Genomic DNA, 22,954 nt, shown 5'->3' with positions numbered 1-22,954 from the left:
GAACAAATCTCATAACCAAGCTGAACACAAAATTCCCTGCCTTCCCCAGTTCTGAACCCCACCCCTCATCACTGTCCCCATCACGCCCACTTTTCTGCAGCTTAAATACTCCTGTTACAGTTGCGTAGTTGCTCTTCTCCATTTCACCTTCTCTTTTCTTCTTTTCACCAGCAGATCTGCCCAAAAAAACCCCACCTTTTTTTAAAAGCCTGTTAATGTTATTGCTAATTGCAATAAAGCCTGATATTGTTATTGTAATTAATGTTATTAATGTTATATTATATGAATACATCAGCTTTGTGCTGCCATGAATGTACATGGACAATTAAATGTAATTACAATTTACTATACAAAGGAGGGGGGAAAATCCCAAAGCATTAAATTTCTAAATATATGTACGAATTTCAAAAATCTTAGCCATTCACTATATGCATTTACACAGCACCACTACAGAAGAGTGCTCCTTCTAAATAAAATATCCCAGGCATTTATTCCTTTCACTATCCATTTCTTCGGTTTCTAACTCATAATGTTTCATAGCAACAAAGTATCGGATAAAAGTTTCGCCTAATGCTTCCTTAATGCATGAATCTTCCTCAAGTGCAACCAGAGCATCCTCTAGTTTCAGAGGGATCGACAAATGTTTCAGATCACCAGTGTGATTTTCTTCTTCAAGCATATCATCATAGCTGAGTCCTCTCTTTACTCCATCCAGACCTGCAGCAATGGTAGCAGCAAGGACCAGGTATGGGTTTGCTGCAGCAGAACTTAATTTATTCTCTATGTAAGTGCCTTTTCCACCATGACATTTGACATTAAAGGCACAGCTGTTATCATTATATGCCCATCTTGCATTTACAGTCTCTTTCGATTCTTTGCTGTATCTAGAATAAGACTTGCGGCAACTGGTGGTAGGAGCCATCAAGCAGCTAATAGCTGCTGTGTGTGCCAAGAGACCTGACAACCAATTTTTTCCAAGCTCTGAGAGCTCCTCAACTCCATAACCGGCAGAAAACAAATTCTTCTGGCCATTGAGATCCCACAGGCTGTGTGATAGAGCCCCGGAATTGTAGAATCCTGATTCTGAGAAAAAGCTAGCCACGTAGTTGTACTTCTTAGCCACCTCTTTAAGGCCTGTTCTAAACGTGAAGGCACTGTCAGCTGCATCTAGGCCAAACCCTGGATGAAAAGTGATCTCCATCTGCCCAGGCCCACTGGAAGAAGAAAAGCTTTCAATGTTGGCACCAGCATAATACATTCCTTCAATGAGCTCCTGAATGAAAGTCTGGTCATGGTTATTTAGTATTGTGGCTGCAGGAAAGGATATTGTCTTTGAATTTACAACCTCAGTAATGCCATAAATACAAAATTCATAAGTGAACGCAGAGTGCAAAGAAAAACCATTGTCCTGAAGCTGGCTCAGCTGTTTCTTGGCAATGTGCCTTGGGGAGGTCATTAGTGGGGTGCCCAGCACAGTGAAGGAATCACATATCACTCTTGCAGTCTGCTCAGTCCAGGGGAGTATTCGAAACGTTGATAAATCAGGGTTCAGAATTATGTCACAATTGAAATTGGTTGCATTTATGTAATCTAATTCATTATCTTTAGGATTCAGAGTCAGTTCAAGGTAACTTCTGGGCATGGCAATACCATGAATTGCTTTCTCCTAAACACAGAGCAGAATGACATATTACCGAACCAGAAAAGAGCTCATTGGTATTTTTATGTATATGAAAGATGTAAAAATCAGATTCTCAGGTAGAACAATGATATTTTCATAAAAGAACACTAAAATGCACTGACCCTGATGTGAAGGGTAAGAGCCAATTACTGTGTCTTTATAAGGCAGAACAGTGTTCTGCAAGACTGGTATGGAAACTATGACACCAATGATCATTTTTTCAATTTCCATAAAGGACAAAAAAATTGTTCAACAATTTTATGCATGGTGTTTATGTAATTATGGGTATCACCAGTTAAGTGCACACTTTGAAAGTCAGACTTTTATCTATAGGTGGTCTATATATACCCTCTGACCATTTTATTTACACAGACCCAAGTGACCACACAAGACTCATATCGGTTCAATTCAGACTGTTACTTCTCTTTAAATACTGTTTTTCAGATGCAACATTTAACAGAAAAGTCTCACTTTCTAGACTTAAAGAGTTTGGGGTAAAACGCAGGGAAGCACTTCCAGGTAAGAAAATCTCATAATTATACTTTCTTCTCCATTTGAACAGAAATCTTCAACTGATGAAAATGAAATGCGGGTAAGACCCCAAGGAGGGATCATCTACCTTCAATTAACCACCTTTACAACCTTATGATCAAACATTTTTCTGATGAAAGCTGCAATTAGGCCAAGTTCTATCAAGTGGAATTTGGCTCATATTTACATCTTACCTTTGCTCTTCTAAGGGAAAAAATTTCCATTTGTGTGAGCAGAGGAGACAGAACAAGCCCAGAAAGGGGCAAGCTCAGAGCTGAAAACAGCCAGTTTTGCATATCCAGATGGAAACTGCATATGGTGGCTTCTCTTAATATGAATGAATGAATGAATGAATGAACAAACGAATGAAATCTTCTTTTAAGCACGTGGTGGTCAACAGTATCAATGATGATACCCATAATCAAAACTGCACACTCTGGTGAACTCTGCTCCAAAATGTCTAAGCTGTCCATTTGCCACTGAAAAAGGTGTCAAAGGTGACTACCCCATAGCAGTACCTCTCCCTCCTTGAACACTGCTACCTAATTTATCCTGCTTCCCAACTTGATTTTTATTTCCTGAATCATTACTATGGCAAATATTGCCGTTAAGTCCTTGTGCAACTCCATGATATTTTCATATCTTAATGATAAATATGAAATTTCTCATAACTAAAATGATTTTATTTTCATTTTATTTCTTTCAGGGTTTACTCCTTTCTATTTTGCAATTTAGAGATGTTCAGAAAACTAAAATATTTATAATGTGTTAAATCTGAAAAGATATTTCTGAGGGAAAAGATTATTAGAACTTCAAAGAACTGAAATTATTAGCCTTATCTAATTGGGAGGAAAAAAGGAATAAATGATTGCGATGAGGAAAGTAGTCTAGATTCTTTGGGAACATGAGCAAGGGGAGGGAACAGATAATTTGTTCTAAGTTGGAGTTGCTGCCTGCAACTGTTTAAAAAAAAATATAATTTAAGGATGGAGGCATGAAAACACAAAAATGTACAACTAGAAAACAAAAAACTTACTTGAAAAAATCGAGAAGGAACATTCTTTGATCTTGACACACCATGGAGGTCTATTGATTCAAACCTGACAAACTGCACGTTGTCCCTGGCCATCTGCTGCTTTATAAATTCAATATGAGAGAACAGGTAAAGGAGAGCTGTGTTTCTGAGGCCGTTTGCATCAGGATCTCTGTTGAATGCTAGAAGTGAAGAGGAATGTTCATGTCAAACAAAATAACCAATGCTGGAATAAGGTTGTTTTCCTAAGAAGTTCAATAGTAGAAAATTGTGGCATGGTGTAAAAACAGAAATGAGAAAAAGATACGGATGATGAAAGAGTTTTGAAAATAAACACACTTATTTTTCCCTGACATCCTGTATAAAATTCCTTAATTTTTTGAATTGTCCATAATTTAAGCTTGTTTTCAAGTTAATAAGAAAACACATGATAAATCCAGGAACTTATTTGTTTGAGGTTTGTTGAGTGTTTTTAGGAGTAAAATCAGTAACAGGATACCTATTTCCCACTGAAAACTGACAGAATGCAGGTGCTGTTTCTTCAATGGCTTTGTAAAGTGCGTTGATACAGAGACATAATAGAAAGGGCACTTGTCTTCTACTAAACCTTTCTCAAGGTCTCTTGAGGAGGATTGCCACCTTCTCCAGCACAGGCAGTGACTTTTAAGGGAAGTTTATGCATTTGTGCATTTCCTATTATGGAGATGTCTTATCAACTGTATGGCAGAAGCTGTAGGACTCTAATAAACTCCTTGACATGAAGGCAGTAACACCTGAGTATAACTCCAACAATGGAGAACAGAGAAGGGCACAGTAACTTCCTTTCACCAACCTGAATCTCTCAGCCTGCTTTTCTTTTGAGTATCTATGTATTTTTTTATTCAAGTTAAACTACATAAGGCATTAATTTCCACTTAGTACAATAAACTAAAACAACCAAGAATAAAATTTTTTATTAACAGGCAAAAAACTGGGAAAAATATATTTATTTTCACATTTCAGGGAGAAAAGTCCTTCATTCTTCTTGAAGATGTGTGCAGATGAATTTTTGCAGATGTTTCAAATACACAACACCAACCATTCACCACCAACCTTCAAATCAAAGTTTAAAGATTCATGCCGAGGCACTCTGAAGGCTGGTGGGAGCAATCCTAATCCCTCCAGTCGCAAATTACCCAAACTAGAGCAGATCTCCTCTAGCAGTAGCCAGCAGGCACAAATACAGCTTGTCTCCTTCAGGGGAAGTAGGACTTCCAGTTGCAGGGCTGTGAGAAGGCTCACCAGCTGGCCCAGCACAAGACTGTCAGATAATTCCCTGAGAGGGCCACAAATCCATCTGTAGTCACAGACTGCTCAGAATCTTTGAGTATTACTAGAGCATCCTCCAGCTTTGGTGGCAAGGAGGATACTTTTGGTCAGCCAAGCAAGAAAAAGATAAGTAATAACAATGCTCAGTGAGGAATGGCAGCTGAAAGCACAAAATTTAAGTAAATAGGAGAACAGAGTAAAAATTGAATAGAAAGAAAATAATTTTGCCTCATTCACTTCTCCTCGTGATATCATGACATCTTTCTCTTTGGTCTCTTTCAGCTCCAACTTCCTTATGAAAATAGCTTTTTTCCCCCCCGAAGTCTTCTATAAACACTGTGGCAACATGCCCTTTAAAAAATGAGCATTAAATAAGGAAGCCCTGTTTGAATGTTTTGTGTAACACTCACTCTGTTACAGATGCTGCCAAAATACAAGAGCGAGCAGGGAGGACTGGCCTTGTCTTGCCTATACCACCAAGTAAATTATTTGAATACCACTTCAGTCATCCTGTAATATTGTTCTACAACATTTTGGTTTATGGCATTTACCAGATTTGACTTTTTTATGAACATAACCATTATTTAGAAGTTTATTAACAGGTATAAACTGTGGCTGTTCAATAGATTAATAGAACTTCAAAAGGCTCTGAAAATCTTCCTAAAGCTTATATCAAGAGAAGTTTTTTAACACCAGGGACAGAAATCTGAAGCTTTTACCTTTAAAGCAGTGGTCAATGTTTTATTTTATACATGTTTAATTTTCTTGGAAAATATGGTAAACACTTCCTGTCAACCATCTGTCACACTGAGATTTTTATGTCTTTGTATTGTTCAAAGTAAGGCTTGGCTGACAACCCTTGACATCAGTCAACTTTTGAAGTAAATTTTGCAAGTATTTCTTAAAATGTCCTGAAATGTTTTCTGTTAAATTTTCATCTACTGAACAAATATTTTTCAGACAAAAATATATGAACCATGAAAAAAAAGCAACTTTAATTCTGATCCAATTAATTCTTTTAAACAGTATTCCTGAGAGATAGATTATATAAATCAGTATCTAAGAAAAACACAGCTGTTACGTGCATTCATGTTATTGATGCATAAATTCAGTTTAAAAATATAGCTACAAATATACTTAATTTAAACAATGACAGGTGATTTTCCAAATGTCATATAAATTTTATATTAATATTGTATATGTGTGTGTCTTTGAGCTAAAGTTATTTAAATAAACACATAATTCCATTATGTGAACAAACATTAACAGAAAATTCATAAACATAAAATGCTTCAATAGAACTCTAAGAAAGCAAAAATTAATAACTAAAGAAACAAGAATTCGTCTTCTCCAGTTGGTCTTTTATGATCAAAAATATATCTTTTTAAATTATGAGAATGAATTTTATATATTTGTCTAGTATTAGCCTGGAATTACTCTATATACCAGTGCATACACACCCTGCTAGTCAAAGGACACTTATTCATCTACAAGAGCCTTTTCCCAAAATCTTTTAGAGTCAACAGAAACAGTCATGCAGCCTTCACATACTTTTTAGAGTTCATCTTTTATATCATTTGCAGATTAACTTTCTCATTGAAATAATATTTCTGTAAATTGTAATATAGATAAAAATGTCACCTCTGATTGATTTTGGAAATATGAGAGGGGATTTATTTCTTAAGTAATATTTAGTGCATAACTACTAACTGCTAATTTTTCCACTGCATAGGACCCAAAATATATTTTGTTGGTAGCCACATAAATCACTGTCAAACTACACCCATGATGCCAATAATTATTAAGGTTTGGAAAGGTACAGTAGGGAACTGAGTACTCTGTCTTTACTCAGTTCATATAGTCATTATTCAGAGCATTAGTTACTAGAGGTGAAGTAGATAATGAATATTTGACAGGCCTAGCTGTTTTAGAATCACCGTCTAAAAGTTTTACATTCTTCTAAGGGAGGATTCTGTTCATGAGTATAGCTTTTTCTCTAGGTTTCTGGGTGTCTAGAAATAAGAGCATCTTACTTTTCAGAAAATCCCCTTAAATAAACATGCAACTTCAATGAGATTCTCAGTTTTTTGTTCAGATTTTCATTTTAAAAATCAAATATAGAAATCCAGACTGGCCATCTTTCTTTAAGCAGATCATTAAATATCTACATCAGTTTGGTAGGACACAGAAAAGAACCTAATGTTTATTTGTCTATGGTACTGTCTGCATCTCCCATTTAAATTACCACTGAGAAACAATTGGTAATATTCTTATTTCTACTGTAATTAGTACAAAATAGCTACAAATACAAACTATCTTCACATATTTAAAACATTAATCACACAAAACTAAAAATATTACTACTACTACTACTAATAATAATAATAATAATTAATATTTACAGCAGAAGAGTGGTGCCATTCTTAGATTATTAATATTGAAATCATCCAGATTGATAAGAGCAGCTGGGACAAATAGCTGACATCAGCTTTCCCTGCTCAGCAACAGAAAAGTGCCAAAACAGAAGAAAATGTACATCTCAGATCAATCTCTCATTTTTAACTTGTTCAAGGGCACCCTTCCCTGTAGTCCCTTGTTAAACCACACAACAGCTAAAGTAAACAGTTTCTCAGTTCTGGAAGAGGTTACTATGTTAGAAACCTAACATGGTGTGCTCTGAAAATCAATTATTTACCCCCTTTGCAAAAACAGATACCTTGTGTTGATGGTATTCACTAGCAATGAATCCCACAGGGTAATCACACAACTGCACTCTTCTAAATCCTATGAAAATTCCTTTGACAACCTGTTTAAATGTGTCTGTTGTTCTTTGTATATTTAAGAACAGACAGTTTGCTTGTTTTGCACAGAATGTTATTTACTGTTCTCACTTTTGCCTTCAAACATTAACCACCTTTACTTCTCAAACCTTTTTTGACAGCTTTTCCTACATTTGATTTCATTGCTATTTTCTATTCACGTCTGGTTTTTTTGACATAGTAAATTGATATGAGTTGCATTTGAATGGTGTATTGATGTGAATAGTGACCAGAAGCATCTTCAGTTGGAAAAATATGCAATTTCCTTTTCCTTCTCACCTAAAAAAAGTTTTGACAAAACTGTTCACTGATTTGATTTCTGCAGCAAAGTACATAAAAATTTGTTTCCTACCTTATATTTTAACTCACCTATAAGACTCTTAACAGGGGGATAAATATGAAAACATACTAGAAACTCACAAAGGATTGGAGACAGTAAAAATATTGCCCTGATCTGTTTGACAGTGAAACTTTTAATTCATTTTTTTCTATTAATTTCTTTGTCTCATGAAGGACTGTTTTCTCTTTTAAACTTAATTGCAAAGCAGGCTTTTTACTGGCATGACCATGGAGAAGCTTAACTCTTTCTTGAGTTCTATAGCTAATTTAGAGACTGACATATAGCTTCAATCAGCCATTAATTATTCTTTCCAAAGTGTATGACAACATGCCACAGCTTCTCAGAGAAGATACATCTTTAAGAGTCAAATGCAAAGTACATTTTCATCTCTTAATAAATGAAAGATAAAATAAATAACCTATATTTTTCTACATTCCACGATATTTTATAAAAATGGCTTGTCTGTAGTGAATGAGAAAATTATCATGGTTGTGTACAAAATTTAAAAGATTTGAAAACAAAATATACAGGTGTCTGAAAGAAATTTAAGTTGTTTAATACTCAAAAGAATTACCTAACTGATAATCCTAAATAAGATGAAACTACACTGGCCTATATTTCTTCAAAATCAGGCAGAAAATTTGGATTTAGGGAAAGAATCACTGAGCAAAGTTGTGTGAGCCAAGGCATTCACTGTTGCAAACTGGGAAGTCCCTTCTGGACTAAAAATATTTGTCCTAATTTTAAAAAAAAATCAAGAGACTCATAGAACAGTTTGGATTGAAAGAAACCTTAGTTCCTGTGCCTATGCCACAGGAAAGGAAAGGACACCTTCCACTAGACTAAGTTGTTCAAATCTCCATCCAACCTGGCTTTGAATAATTCCAGAATGAGACAGCACTACGTTTAATTGGAACAAGGTTAACTAGGAAAGAGACTTTGTACAGTATTGAAGGTAAGGACTAAACATTTCATGAACATGTTGTAGAACGAGAGGCAGCTGGCAGACACAACAAGAGAATGCATTTCACTTAGGTCCAATCTAACAATTTTTGTAACCTTTAACTGTTATGTAAAGTAAGTATCTCCAGTGGGTGGGAATAATTACAATCTGAATACACCTCTTTCTCACACAGAGTCATGCAATGACTAGCTTATGACAAATACCAGAGACAGATGAGGTAAATCTCAGCTGAGAGAGGACAAAATAGATCAGAAAGACTGGATGAAGTCCTGTCTGAGCATTTTTCTTTTATATAGATTAAACCATACAGAGTCACAGAGGAGGAAGATTTCAGCTATTAGTATGGAAGATAAAGGACTAAAATTTGTTAGGTTAAAAAAAAAAAAAAAAAAAGCTGAGTTTTATATAGCTTAGTTCAGAAAGAAAAGGAAAGAAAAAGACAAAAAAGATGGGTTTTTCAAACAGAAAATAAGGGCAACCAAGAAGGTTTGTAAAGGAGCTGAGCTTCAGCCCTGCTATGCTCCAGCTCAGTTCAAAACATAGAGGAAAGAAAAATGTTGTGGAACCACAGATAAGGTATGAGGAAAGAACATGAAGGAACAGTATGTCTTTGGTTCTTCACTTTAGGAGAGCTTCAAGAATGTTTAGGAGAGCTTCAAGAATGGCACAGATTGTGTAAAATACGAAGTGGAAAAGGGTACCAAGTGAAAAAGACAGTCCTAAGTCCCAAAGTAAGACACTGTTATGTTGCAGGAATTACAGCACAGGCAGTGACTGTGAAGTGACCTCTTATATCCAGTTTATGCACTGTCCACTTACAGCTCCCAAGGAGTCTCCATTTCTATTTCCTTGTGACTGACTAGATTTACTGAGCAAAATCAATGGGGGCAGACATGTCTCCTCCAGGAGAGCACAGAGGACAGTGAAACTACATGGGAAGTTGAAATTTGGTTCAGAATTTGTGAGCAAATTTTTGTATGTCAATGGAGAGAAAAGCCTAGGCTTTTCCTTTGCTGAAGGATTCAAAATTCTGCCCGTAAATATGAGGTAGCATCATTTGTTAGTGCCTCATTATTAACAATAAGAGCTTTGAACAAGTCAAGCGTAAGAACGTGAGGTTAATACTGTAGAAGAAAACAAGATTTCTTGTAGGCCTGATAAAATCCACTTTTAAGTATGAAATATGGCCTGTTAGTGTCTTCTTGATATATTTTTCTTTAAAAAGCCAAGTTAACAAAGGAATTTAGTGTTTGGTGTCAGCATGTGATTCCTGGAACATTCAGACTTTCTTGTGCGCTTGAAATTTCAACAGTCACTAGGTAGCCACTGGTGCCTGCAGCCATAGCTGAAACATATTTTCTTCAGAAAATTTCCTCTCTATCAAGCAGTTCCTGGTCTCATGTTGCTCATATTTACAGGGCCATATACTTGACATATACTCAAGAATATGAGTCCTGTTGAGAGGACCTACTTTTGGTAGCTGCCTGGGGGTGATGCTGTTTGCTAAGGTCCAGAAAAGTGATTTCTCCCCAGCCTGTGTGGTGTCACCAGGCTCAGCTGATCCTTCTGCCCATATGCAGTGCATGTGGCTGCTGAAGCCACCTGCAGTCCCTGGCTCTGGCAGCCCACATCCCAGTGTCAGAGGGGATGATACACCAAGAGTGTGGGGTATCATGATCCTTGGGTGCTTCACATTGCTTGAATGAACTTACTGCCTTTGGCCTCCTCTCTGACTGCTATAATATTAATATTCTAATTTAGTAACATGCAGAGCAGCATGTGGTAAGATTTCAGTTCAGACAGGTCAATATACACTTACCTTTTGTGCTATATACACTACTCATATAGCACATATATGAATTCATCCTGTGTGCATATACTTACTATGAATGGTTATTTAATACTACACACATCATTTACCCTTATTCTTTTTCTAATTCTTTATTGACTGGAATCCTCCCTCTTTGTCTCCCAAGACTGCAGGCACTTAGTGGCTTAAGAAGCACCTGGTAATTGATGACTACAGACCAACTTGCAGAAATGCACATCATTATCAGATATAGACACTTTGGCAAATAAAATTCCTAAATTCGAGTTAGTGCTGTCAGTATATTCATCTAATTAGCTGCATGTGTTAGTTTCTGTCTTCCCGTGGAAAAGCACTTTAGATTGAGTTTTAGCTTTAGCTTCATCTTCAGTTTCTCTGACATTGTTCAAGTACCATTTTTCTTACTAATCCAAAAATCTGACATCTGCTTTTTTTCTATTATTTTTTCCCATGCCCAAGCACTTATTTTACAAAAGATCTGACAAGAAATGGACAAAATGCACATGCAGTAATATTTCCACATTGTCCAACCAGAATTTTGGAAAAAATACATGGATTTATCATTTTAGAGAGATGTTAGCCATGTAACTAACATGACTGTATATAAATCCTCTGAATCACTGATGCTCAGCTACATGTTTTAACCTTCTACTGCTGATCTCTAGAGATTGTCTCTTAAGTGTGTCCTTTTATAACAATAAAGTATATTCCTGTTTTGGCCATATCTCAACACTGAGTGGACCTGAAATATAACCTCTTGTAATTTTTCCAAATATTTTGGACAAAGTTTTCTGATTTGAGCAAGTTTAAATATTTGAAAACTTGCAAATTATTGGAGATTGTATTTCAGATCTATTCAGTGTTAAGATATCCTTAGATCCAAGACTTCAGGCAATTTGGTAACTGAAATATTTAACATAATGTTTTATTCAAAAAAATGAAAATATTTAGGACTTGATCTTATCAATCAATAAATTACTACAGGCAGCAATTAAATACTGTTTTTACAAAGGCTCATTAAACAGTGCAGAATTTTATGTAAAACTTTCTTTTCTTCATTCAAGTTACTGAATGTATCCAATGAAAATTAAATTTTGAGCACATCAAGTTCCGATTAAGTAGAAACTATTTCTGTGCATTCCGTTTACTCGTTGAAATGCAGTGAGCCCTACAACTTGTTCGGTCAAAGCTAAATGGAATCCAAACCCCATGAGATTCCAAAATGTTTGATATTGAATACTTTTCTGATGAGACAAAAGAGTTTTCTCACAGCTCCCCTCATAGTTAATTCTCATCTGTAAGTCTCTTTCTGCTATCACTACCAGCAGTCTTACAGGGTAGGATTAATCCCAGGTAGCTTTAGGCATCTCAGAGTTAGAAAAATGACCTAACCTAATCATCACAGGACTTCTTCCCCACTGAGTAGAAATATACACCCACATTCAGTGATCAATTTTTCATCCACCCCTAATACCACTTTGAAGACAAAATGCCTGTCTCTATGGACTAGGTAATAAGCTTGGATTAACTACTTCATGTTGAGTGGCTACAACTGGGTTGAAATCTCCCTGTGGAATCTACAATTAATCTCATCAGTTCCCTCTACCTTGTAAGTGGTGCTATGACAAAGAATAATTAGTCTTATGTTTTAAAACATACTTGCTGGTTTTGCAGACAATGATAACACAGTAGTGATAAAATTTTGATAATGAATTTTGCTAGCCTTTATCAATGTGAAAAACAATGTAGTCTAGAAAGGGAACAGCATCAAGTGTAGGCTGAGAAATAATATAATTATTCTAATAGACATGAATAGAAAATGAATGGTTCAAGTGTGAAGTATCTTTTCCAAGCTTTGTATTTCTCATGCAGTGTCTTGAGTAAACACTGATACTGTTCATGGATATATTTTTCAGACTTGTTCAAAACAGGTAATACAAAATGTCTACCAAGAAGTCCTGCAGCAACTAACAACATGTTCAAATTGTCTGTTTCAGAGTATCTATAGCAGGGTTTCTATCCATCTGTCAGGGAACCTGAAAAAAGCAGGATATATTAATATTATTGTAAACATTTAGTTGTTATTATTTTGGGGTATTTTATGTAGTTAATGATGGATAAAATATTTTATCAATGAAGAGCTTCATATTTCTTGTATCAGTAAGATAGGTCAAAAGGAAAGATATTTGTCCTGGAAAGATTATAATGTGATCTCAGGCGGATGCTCATGGAAATGTATTAATCTCATATTCATACAACTGACAAAATGGTGTTTTTGTGCTTCTGGAAACAGAACAAACTGTTCAAGCCCATTACATTATCACAGCTAATAATAGTTTTCAGTTTGTTGATCCAGCTAGCCCAGAAGCTTTTAAAAAGAAATCACAGCCTATTAGTAGCAATTAATTGTCTCCATAAACACTCCCATAATGGACTTATTGAGCAGCATGAAAATAAGTGGAAATCCTCTCTGCCTCATTTGCTTTTCTTCTCATATAATTTATAAAATATGTTTTTGCATTCCAGTTCTCTCACAAGATAAATAATAGAAAACATCATCCCTACACGGGAGCAATTTCTACTGCTGGAAATATTTTTAAAAAAGGAAATTTTAAGAAGCACAGATGCCACCAGAGCTTTGCAGTGTCTAGCAGAATTTTTGGAAATGCTGCCTGCACTCAGTTTAAATGAGGAAATATTTCAGTTTTAGTGAAAAAGACAGGAGCACTTGTGCGTGAAAGTTTTTGGCAGGCAGTTGGGCTTTATAAATGCCTTGTTTTTTAAAAAGAAAAAAAAAGCAGCATAGATGTAGAGTGCAATATCCAATCCATCCTGATCACACAGAAACCACAGGTGCCAGTTCTCTCATGCACTAGCTCTGACTTAAGTTCACAGTTTAGCAAAACGCCACAGAACAACAGGAGCATTTTCTTTAAGAGGAGAGCAGGTGATGTTTAAGAATCCTTACCGTCGAGGCCTGCGGAAGAGTCAAACTGAACCTCAGGAGCTGAGCTTTCTGTGGGAGTAGGAGCTGCAGGTAGTCCCAGAATAAGGTGATCCACATCGCTTCCCACTGGGTGCTGCTGGTCAGAGCCGGCAGAGCTGAGGACCAGGGCGGTTTTGCTCTGCTGCCCCACTCCTTCCTTGTGGAAGCTGAGATACTTCTGCTTTTCTTTGCCAAAATGGGGACTAAAAGTGTCAAAGGGCCGGCCCTGCTTGTCAGCTGCTTTCTCCTGGGGTTTCAGATTTTTCTGAGCAAAAGTGCCACCTGCCTTGCCACAGAAATTGGGCCCATGAGAGGGCAGACGACCTTCACTCAGCAGGTTTTTCAGCTCTTGTAGACTTCGTTTAGAAATGCCAGGTGCCCCCTTGAAGGACTCGGCAGTATGGCTCCCTGGCATGGATGCAGCGCTTCCCAGGGAGCCCATCTTTGTCACATGAAACTTGATAATTTTTTCTTCCATCCCACCCCGTTGTTCTGGTTTACCCCCAGCCTGCTCACTGTCCTTCTCCCTCTGCACTGCCTCCATGCAGACACCTTTCTCTGCACCCCTTGCAGGCTGCACAGCCGTGGGCAGCTTCATCTGAGCCGCTGTGTCTGTTTCCTCACACATTTTTCCTAATATTCTTTTCCCAGTATCAGCATATTCCCGGGTTTCTCGTGTTTCTCCACACCTGTCTTCTTTACCATCACTGCCAGAACTGGAGTTGTCATGACTTCCTCTGTCCTTTTGTACTGGAGGACAGGTAGTGGGGTTTTGGAGACACTGCTCTGATGGCAGTTCTGAGCAGCCAGTGGGTCCTTTAAGGGGACAAGGATCTGGGATTTTTGAGGTGTGGGACAGCTCCATCTTCTCATTTTCTAGAGGAGGAACATACTTTGTAGGACCTTTGATTCCCTTTTTCTTTCTGAAACCACATATATTGTTGCCATCAACTTCATCATTGTCACTTTCAGATGTGTTCTGTAACCAGCAATAAAATACACAACCAAACAACATGTATGAATGACACAGAACGTAGAAATGGAGCACTACCACCTGCTGCATTTACCTTGTAGTACTTCCACTACTTCTTGATGATGGAAGTCTCTGTGAACACTTATTTTGACCTTTAAAATATCTCACAGAATTATTTTTCCTATGTTTTAGAACAAAATTGGAGAAAACACTTTCATAATACTGCTCTTAGGCAGATTTAGTAGATTATAAGAAATAGTACATTGCGTGACATAATTTGCCAAACATATGTCCTTTAAAGTTGAAAAAGTGTACTTTAGTACTTACAATTAAGAATCTTCCTGGTCATATTAAAAGTATTTGTATTTATAAAGGAAATTTATAGCCCTGAAACACAGAACACTGGAAATTCTTATGAGTGTGAGGATTGAAACCTGAAAATAAGCAGCTTTTAAATTAATTTCAGGACATATTTTGGACAAATAACTGAACTTTCAAAACAGTGTTCAAAAGGAAAAAACTCATATTTGGATGTTTAAATAGGAAAGAAAGAACCTGATGTTTACCTTTATATATGGCACTGATATAGTTTATATTGTAGTGGTGGGAGCAGATTTTAAAATGTATGTAAACCTGCAGGAAAAGTGCAAAACAGAGCTACAAAAATTAATGTGCTTGCATTATCCCCAAACATATAAAGCATCTGGATCATCATCTCTCCTAAGTATCCTGATCCTAGTTCAGGTGTGATTAATTTGACGGTGACAGGGAAAGAGATAGGAAATCAAAACCAGACACTTTCAAAATAAAAAAATAGCACTGATGTCAATATTGTGATTAATTATCAAGATAGTGATTGAATTCTTCCTCTCACAATGTCTTAAAAAAAGACTCCCTAACTTGGTTCACTCAAAATCACTGTATAGCCAATCACAAACTGTTATATTACTAATGAACACCTACTCAAGTATGGATTTAAGAGATAGGATCACTCCTATGTTTGCTTGGGTTGGGCTAGAATTAGAACCTGTAAAAACACTGGGAAATCAAGGGATATCCTCTGAATGAGACCATTCTTTACCTTTTCCACAAAGGAATAGTCTGCACTCTCTCCAATTTCTGAATTTCCAGAGGAAGGGATCTGCACAAAAGCAAAGTGAATGCCAGTCTGGGTAAGGCAAAAGTGATTTATGTTGGCAGACAAAAGCACGTAGAAGGAAAGGCAGCAGCATCCAATGTGCATATTAAATGAAGCAGCTACGTGGTCCACATGAAGTTCATTAACAACTTCCCTTTTTCTTCATCATTCCTCTCTTTTTTCACTATTTCTCACCATGCTATTCTCCATCATTTTGTAGTCAAAGAGGTTTATGGCTTCCCTCCTAATGAAGAGCTCACAGGAATGTTTCCTCCCTCTCTCCTGCCTGCCCCAAATTTCCATGACAGGCTGTGTGCACAGCTACTTTGGAGCTCCCTGGGACACTGCTGCTGGAGTGGCAGGCAGCTGGCCAGCAGCTCTGTGGGGAGGACAAACCCATAACTCCCACACACATATTCTGGCAGAGACATGCCTGTGATGCCCATCAAACACAGCCACTGGTGCATTCACAACAAAAGTCCCTTCCTACTCCAGTTTTAGCACTCCATGTTTAACAAACCCATTTCTTCATCCAAGGACTTTGTTTATTCCCATAACACACCTATAATACCCCATAAAATCTAGGTGTTTGCTGATATCCCTGCACATTCACTCATGCAGAATTTCTTACAGCTCTGTATCATTATGAAAGAGAAACATAAAAAACAACTTTTTTGAAAAGCAAAGTGGACAAAAGCAGATTATAATTCAGAATTATAATTTTAATACTTTCCTTAGTAATACAAAAAGGGAATGAAGTTGGGGGAGAAACAGTAGGGGTGGAGGAACTGGGGTCTGCCAAATGGAAAAAGACAAGTCTTAAAATAAAAGATTCATCATATTAAATTTCTAAACATATAGCACTATTTTTGAGACAAAGTAGAGATGAGTTCCAGCTATGAAGGCTATAGTAATAAAGAAATTATTAATTAATTTATGAAAAATATTTGCTTCAATATATTTTGTGGCAGAAGCTACCATCATCAGAATATCTTAATTTACAATTTATGGGGTTTTCAGAATTCTTTTGTCTCCTTGAGTGACTCAAAACCAGTAACATAATCATAACACCATATGCATTTCTGCTTTATAATGTATGCTGATAGCTACTGAAAATTTTTAAATTAGACCAAATTTTTGCCTGTTATCCATATTATAGATCTCTAAAAAATGTTCAGCAAAACCACTGAAGGAAAGTTGAGCTCATAATTTTTTTTAATGCCTTTACTGATTCAGGCAAACCAAAGGATTGTTCATATGTCAGCAGCAAAATGTCAGAAAACTACTTATTCATATAAATAGTCATTCTAAAGGATTTAATGAACACAAGGTACCAGTCCTACATTATAATCCTTACAAAACAAATTCCTTCTGAATAGACATGATCAGGATAAGGACTGATCACTTGCAAGTTTGTAAATGGAAATGTTCTTTTGCAACAGACCTCTAATAACTCATGTGTCTACAGCAGTTTGCAAAGGGTTTATTTTCCATGAAGAATTAGGCTATGGTACAGCAGTTTGATTTTAGACCCAAAAGAAATACTGTACCCATTACTCTTAAAAACAGTGATCATTTTTACTTTCAAATAAACAAAACTCTTACAATTATACATAGAACAACCTACACATTACTTTAGGTCCTCAGCAAAATGCACATTGTGATTTTTTGCAGGAAAATGACGCTTAATTTCTAAATAAACTTGGACATTATGGACTTCCATTTAGAAGAAAATAATTTTTCATTTTCATTTTAATTTTCATTTCATTTCATCTTATTCACAATATTTTCTGCAGTGAAATAAATATTTCTGTTTGTATTCTAATTGTTGTTCTAATCTAAGGTACCACTACAACATCTCTTCATATTAAAGACAGTCATGTGCATGAGATATAACACAGATTTAGACTTGTCTAGTAGTTTATGTGATGTCTCCCTTCAGAAAAAGCTTAGTACATGGGTACAGAGTGAAGACCACCCAGGAATAAGACTTATTAATTATCTGTTTAAATTTTTATTTCTTGAAAGGAATTATTTTTTTTTCTAGAGAAGATGGAGATGGTTAAAAGAAATAGTGCCTTGAAGGAGATACAGTACAAGTGAGTTGGCTAGAAATCACTACTTAACTTAATTGAACCATGTGTTGTGCTGTGCTGAAAGGAAAGCAAAACAGTCATGGCATTAATACAGCAAAAATTCTGACTACATTTAATTTCCTTCCTGAATGTTCCTACATTTTTTGTGGCTCTGCATCAACAGTATTAGGAAATAGGCTACTCTAAAGTTCTTTTACCCAACATTTGTTTCAGTATCAATAAATTTTTGTTTGCTGATTTTCAAATATTTGCTCGCACCTTAAGTTAGAGGTCTTGGCAGCTCTGAAATTTGCTTCTCTGTGTTACAAAGTGAACGCTTGGTCAGCTATTCAAATATTCCTGCCAGAAGGATCAGCTCCAGAATATAAACAGTGTGGGCCACATTAAGTAACAGAGCTGAGATTTCAATTTTTCTTTCTAAAGTTTTACCAGATGTTAATTTTCATTGATATTTATTGGTACTTCCCCAAGTTCTGATTTCTGTTAGGTCTACTTGTGCCAGGGCTGCAATTTGTGTTGATACATCGGTCCCCTCTGCACTGGAGTTTGCACCTGGTGAGGCTTCAGGTAGAGGTGGACCATTGCAAGTCCCACAAGAGGCAGGAAGAGCAGGCTGGATCACACTTCATTTCCTTTTCTGGATAATCTCAACTCATAAATAACAGCTTTACTCATCCTCTCTACGTGCCTGCTGTGGGACCCTGAGTACACAACAGTCTGGATGTCTCTGACTATCAACAGGTAAGGCCTACACTTAAGCTTTACAGCAGCATGTTAAGGCATCATGCAGGTAGGAAGAGGAGAGAATAGAGGACAGTAGCAGCAGGCAAATATTTCAGCCTTGTGCAGATGAAATTTCTTGCTCTACTTAACCAAACTAAGTGCCATTTCTGGCATGCCACCAGGATTCTACATCTGAGGGAAATTATATATCTTGTGGTAACATAGAAAATATAAATCTAAAGCAATTTTTCTTAATCAGTTTGTGTTCATTTTGGGGGTTTGTACAGCTCTGGAGTGGTGCATTAACTATATCATGAACTACAGCATTGCCAAAAGGGAGTTCATCTGTAAACCTGCCAAGTTGAGAGCATTGGAAATGTAAAGTGTTGCCTTTGGGAGGAATAACAAATACTGAGGTTTGTGGTGTGTGAAACAGGTGAAAATCCAGGGCAATTCTTGAACTTTTGCCTTAAAATGATATATAGGGGACTGAAAATATATCTGCAGTGTTCTATGTGGCAAATTCAGATGCTGCAGAGGGAACTTTCCATTTCTCTCCTACTTTTTGTTTGTGTCATGACTTCAGGCAAGACTGCAAAAACTATTGTATTGTATAAACCTCTCTCAGAAACATATTGACAAAAAGAGATATGGAAATGAGAAAAAGAAATTGTCAGTAAAACATTTAAAAGGGGGAAAAAAAAGAGAGAAACAGTTAGTTTAAAAGGAGCTCTGAGTAACTGCAGATGAATAGCTTCAGAAGGATTTCTATCAAAGGAAAAGGTGAAAGAGGCAAGATGAAACTCTAGCAGGAGCTTTAGTATGCCTAATCAACAAAATAACTCAATGTTCCTCGTACTGACTACCTAAAAAGTGATGAAAGCTTCCAACAAAATACAATAGCAGCTAAGTCACATTCTCATTTTTCATTTAATTTCATTAACTGCTTGTTAAGAAGTCAAATTGTGATGATCTTTTTGAGTTGGTGCTATAGACTTCTTAAGAATGAAAGACTATTTTTGCAAAGAACATCTAAATGGCAAAATCTGGTAAGCCCAAGAAGTAGAAAAACATGGGAAACTAAAATGAAAATCAAAAATATACATGTTTTGGTTGGATGAATATTTTATTTATGAAAAGTTAATTGCTTCATTTAGGTTTGATTTTATTTTTTTTTTAAATCATATAAAACACTGAAATTGAATGAATGAATTTTTCACTGAATGAAAAACTGAAATTAGTCTAAAAAAGTGTAAAAATGTTGTTCAGGCCATGCTGACATGGGACATTATTCACATTGTTTGAACTTTTTTCCAGTTCTAATTCAATAGTAAGTTTTTCAGAGTTTCAAATACTGTCATATTCTAAATGCTGAGGAACTTTTTCTGTCCCAGTCTGGCTGTTACCAGGTTGCACTTTACAGCTCTCCCAGGTTGGTACATCAAGTTTATTTAATCTTTTTGTGTAGTAATGAATTTCAAACACTTGAAGCCAAGTCAGCAGGAGATGCTGCTTAAGATCTCACACAAGAACACCCATAAAGCAAGTAGTTCTGTGTCCAAGTGCTTTCCCTGCCCCTTTCCCTGGCAGGCAGAAAGCATTGCCCTGCTGCTTCCCCAGCAACCAGGCAGCGAAGGAGCAGAGGATGCAAGAACAAATTATCTACTGCTGGGAATTAATGAAGCTTCACTGGAGTCACTGGAGCTACAAAGATTTGAACCAGGACAGAATCTTGCCATGGAGCTGTACTGAGGACAACACAGATATTTCCAGGGAGTGTCTCCAAGCACAGAGAGAGGTTTTAGCTCTTGGGTGCAATGCTAAAACAAGGCACGTGACGATAAACAGACACTGGCTGTTTGTAAGCAAGAAACTATGAGGATCACATACTTTGTCAAGATATTGCTGTGACTAATTTCTCCCTCAGTAACCTTGTCTGATAAAGTGGCTCTTTGAGAGTGATTTAATGCTGTGAAAACCTCATTGTGAAGGATGTGAAAGTGGCATAAATGTTAGGTACATCTCATTATTTCGCAGTTGGAGAAGTTGAAGCACAAACTTGTCATAGGTCAAGGGAGATGTGTGGCAACATGAGGAGCAGAAAAAGTCTCCTTTCTTCTTTGAAACTTTTAAATATTCTCAAGATTACTAATATCCTTCATGTGAAAATGAATGGAGTGAGGTTAGCTCACAATATTGTGCTATTTAATTTCACATCTAACATCTGCCTTTGTCTGTTACACCCAGTCAAAGCCCTCACACTACATATGCAATTACCAGACAAGCTTCTCAAGGTTGTTGATTATCTTGCTGCTTCAAAGCAACAGAGTTGTCCTTGTAACAAGATTATTTGCAATTACTTCTCCTTGACTATGCTACCTGCACAGTTAAAAAAGAAAATCCCTAAATAAGGCAGACTCTCAAAATTAACAAGCTGATCTTTCCTTCACAGTGGTTTGGGACCACAAAAGCATGAAATCAGGTCCAGAATCTGTTTTAAAATGCACATGTATAGAAACAAAGCATTTCCATTTGGGTCAGCAGCCTCACTCGAGAGTGTCACTTTCTAACCCGGGTCAGCTCCTGATGCATAGACTGTAGTGCTTTAATTTACATTAATGAAGTCAAAGCCAATATGTTTCCCCAATAACATTAATAGGATCAGATTTAAGATATCTATTTCTGTTACATTTGATAAAGCTATAAATGAAACTAATTGGAAGTCAAAATCTCACCCTTGCTTTCTAAAACAAATGGAGTGTTTTCAGCTTAAACAAGAAGCCTCTTTATTTGACCTTCATTTCCTTCAGGATCAGACCATGTTCAACATGCATGAAGAGCCTTGCACATAATTCAAAAGGTACACCACACCCATTTGAAATCTTGAGGTAGATGCAAGTATTTCATACCTTATATCTGCTCAGAATTCATTCATGATCAGTCTCTTACCTGCTGAGTAAGATCTTCCTTTTTGTTCATGTCCACTTCATTCTAGTTCAGGTCACCATAAGAAATGGCCTAGTAAAAATCTAGTAGAAAGATATCCCATATTTATAGGCACAGACACAATGAAGGTTAGTTCAAACAGAATTGCTGTAAAGTTCTTTTCCCAGAAGGCCACTCAGATGATGAACCATGAAGGGCAACCTCAACGAGTCATGCCCAAGAGCACTGCTTTCTGGAACAGCGCGGAAGTAGTAAACTGACAAACACACATTATTAGCTGCCTGCCTGGAAACAAAGACAGCTGAGCATAAAACTGGTTTGCTCAACTTTTCTTCTCACAAAAGGCTTTTGTCATGTAACAAGCCATTTCTATTCTGGAATAGAAGCTATTGTTAGGCTCCTTAGAGGTAAAACCTATACTGGGCATTATAACAGCAGTATGTTTTTGCTGCACATGAACAGGGATTTGAAAGGCACAGTACACTGCAAGAACAACATGCAGCACCAGCCAGTTATTCTGGCTTGCATATTGTAAATTAATAGTGATGCATCTGGTTGTATTGGAGAGGGGTCGTTTTTTGCATTAGATATCTAAAAATATTTCAAAGATTAGACAGTTAAGCTTTTCTGTCTTTTTATTTTATTATTTTTCATGTTTAATATGTATTCAAAGGACTGCTTTTAACTGACATTTCATTAATTCAAGTTCCTTTGGATGACATAAAATTAAAGGATGGTCATATTGTTGTGCTTACAGCAACCCTACCTGACAACCTGTCACTCAATAAATTAAAGTAAACATGATGTTCAGATTGGCATTTAGTTATGTGAAAACCCAGGTTTGTCATTACTTTAATATTAATAAAAAAACAAACAAAAAAAAAAGCAGAAAACAAACTATAATTCCCAAATATCTTGGGCATCACCAGTCTAGTGCATAAATATAAGTGCCCAAGATCCAAACTGGGATTCTGAAAATCCTTCCTTTTCTTGTAGGCCAGAGATCCTACATTTGTGACTCCATCAGTTTCTGTGACTACCCCATTCTGAACTGCCCCACTTGTCACAGCCTAGAGTAGGCAACAACTGGCAGTTTGCTAGTATTCAAGAAATAGGCTTACTTATAAGTCTTGATGTTTTGTCACCCAGACATTAAAAAAAATCACCAAGAGACCCAGACCATTCAACAGGACCAGGCTCCCACAAGACAGATAGCATGGAACTCAGAATTTTGTGTTTAGAATAGTTCTTTCAAAGATGTTTGCCTCAGACTGCCGTCATACAACAGTAAGAACAATTGCATGGTTCCTTTTCTAGGCAATGCACAGCTGTCACAGACCTACAGTTTGCCATGGAAGAGTTGCTTGTGAGCCTCTTACGATGAATTATGTCAAGACACTTCTGAGCAGAACTACTCACACCAAATTGTCTGAGAGGCAGAGGCCAGACAGCAGCAATTCTTCTGGCTTCCAATTTTTACCATTTTGAATGCAAGCAGGAACAACCTCAGTTCTTAATTTAAAAAAGACGCACTTCAGGTTAAAAATCGAATTTTTCAGAGCAAGAAAAATATTCCTCATAACAACAG

The 22,954-nt window shown here is 36.7% G+C and overlaps 1 protein-coding gene across 2 annotated transcripts; it reads right to left on the bottom strand.

Moving 5' to 3' along the window:
* Positions 1–466: 466 nt before the first annotated feature.
* LGSN (lengsin, lens protein with glutamine synthetase domain) lies at positions 467–21,399 on the bottom strand. 2 transcript variants are annotated; one of them, XM_005518122.2, is made up of 4 exons: positions 21,370–21,399; positions 13,473–14,469; positions 3,249–3,427; positions 467–1,666 (listed from the first exon to the last, which is right to left on the bottom strand). In XM_005518122.2, exons 1-4 carry the CDS (start codon positions 21,397–21,399, stop codon positions 467–469), a joined length of 2,406 nt encoding a protein of 801 aa, XP_005518179.1. The 2 variants fall into 2 exon arrangements, with proteins under 2 accessions (XP_005518179.1, XP_087909854.1); XM_088053728.1 differs by lacking the exon at positions 21,370–21,399 and having other exon boundaries at positions 13,473–14,553.
* Between the last annotated feature and the right edge of the window lie 1,555 nt (positions 21,400–22,954).

The sequence above is a fragment of the Pseudopodoces humilis genome, chromosome 3, assembly GCF_049639895.1.
Source record: "Pseudopodoces humilis isolate 2021_Gansu_Grassland_sample_001 chromosome 3, ASM4963989v1, whole genome shotgun sequence".
Lineage (NCBI taxonomy): Eukaryota > Metazoa > Chordata > Aves > Passeriformes > Paridae > Pseudopodoces > Pseudopodoces humilis.
Note: the sequence above shows the minus strand (reverse complement) of the source record. Positions and strands in the feature narration are given on the sequence as shown.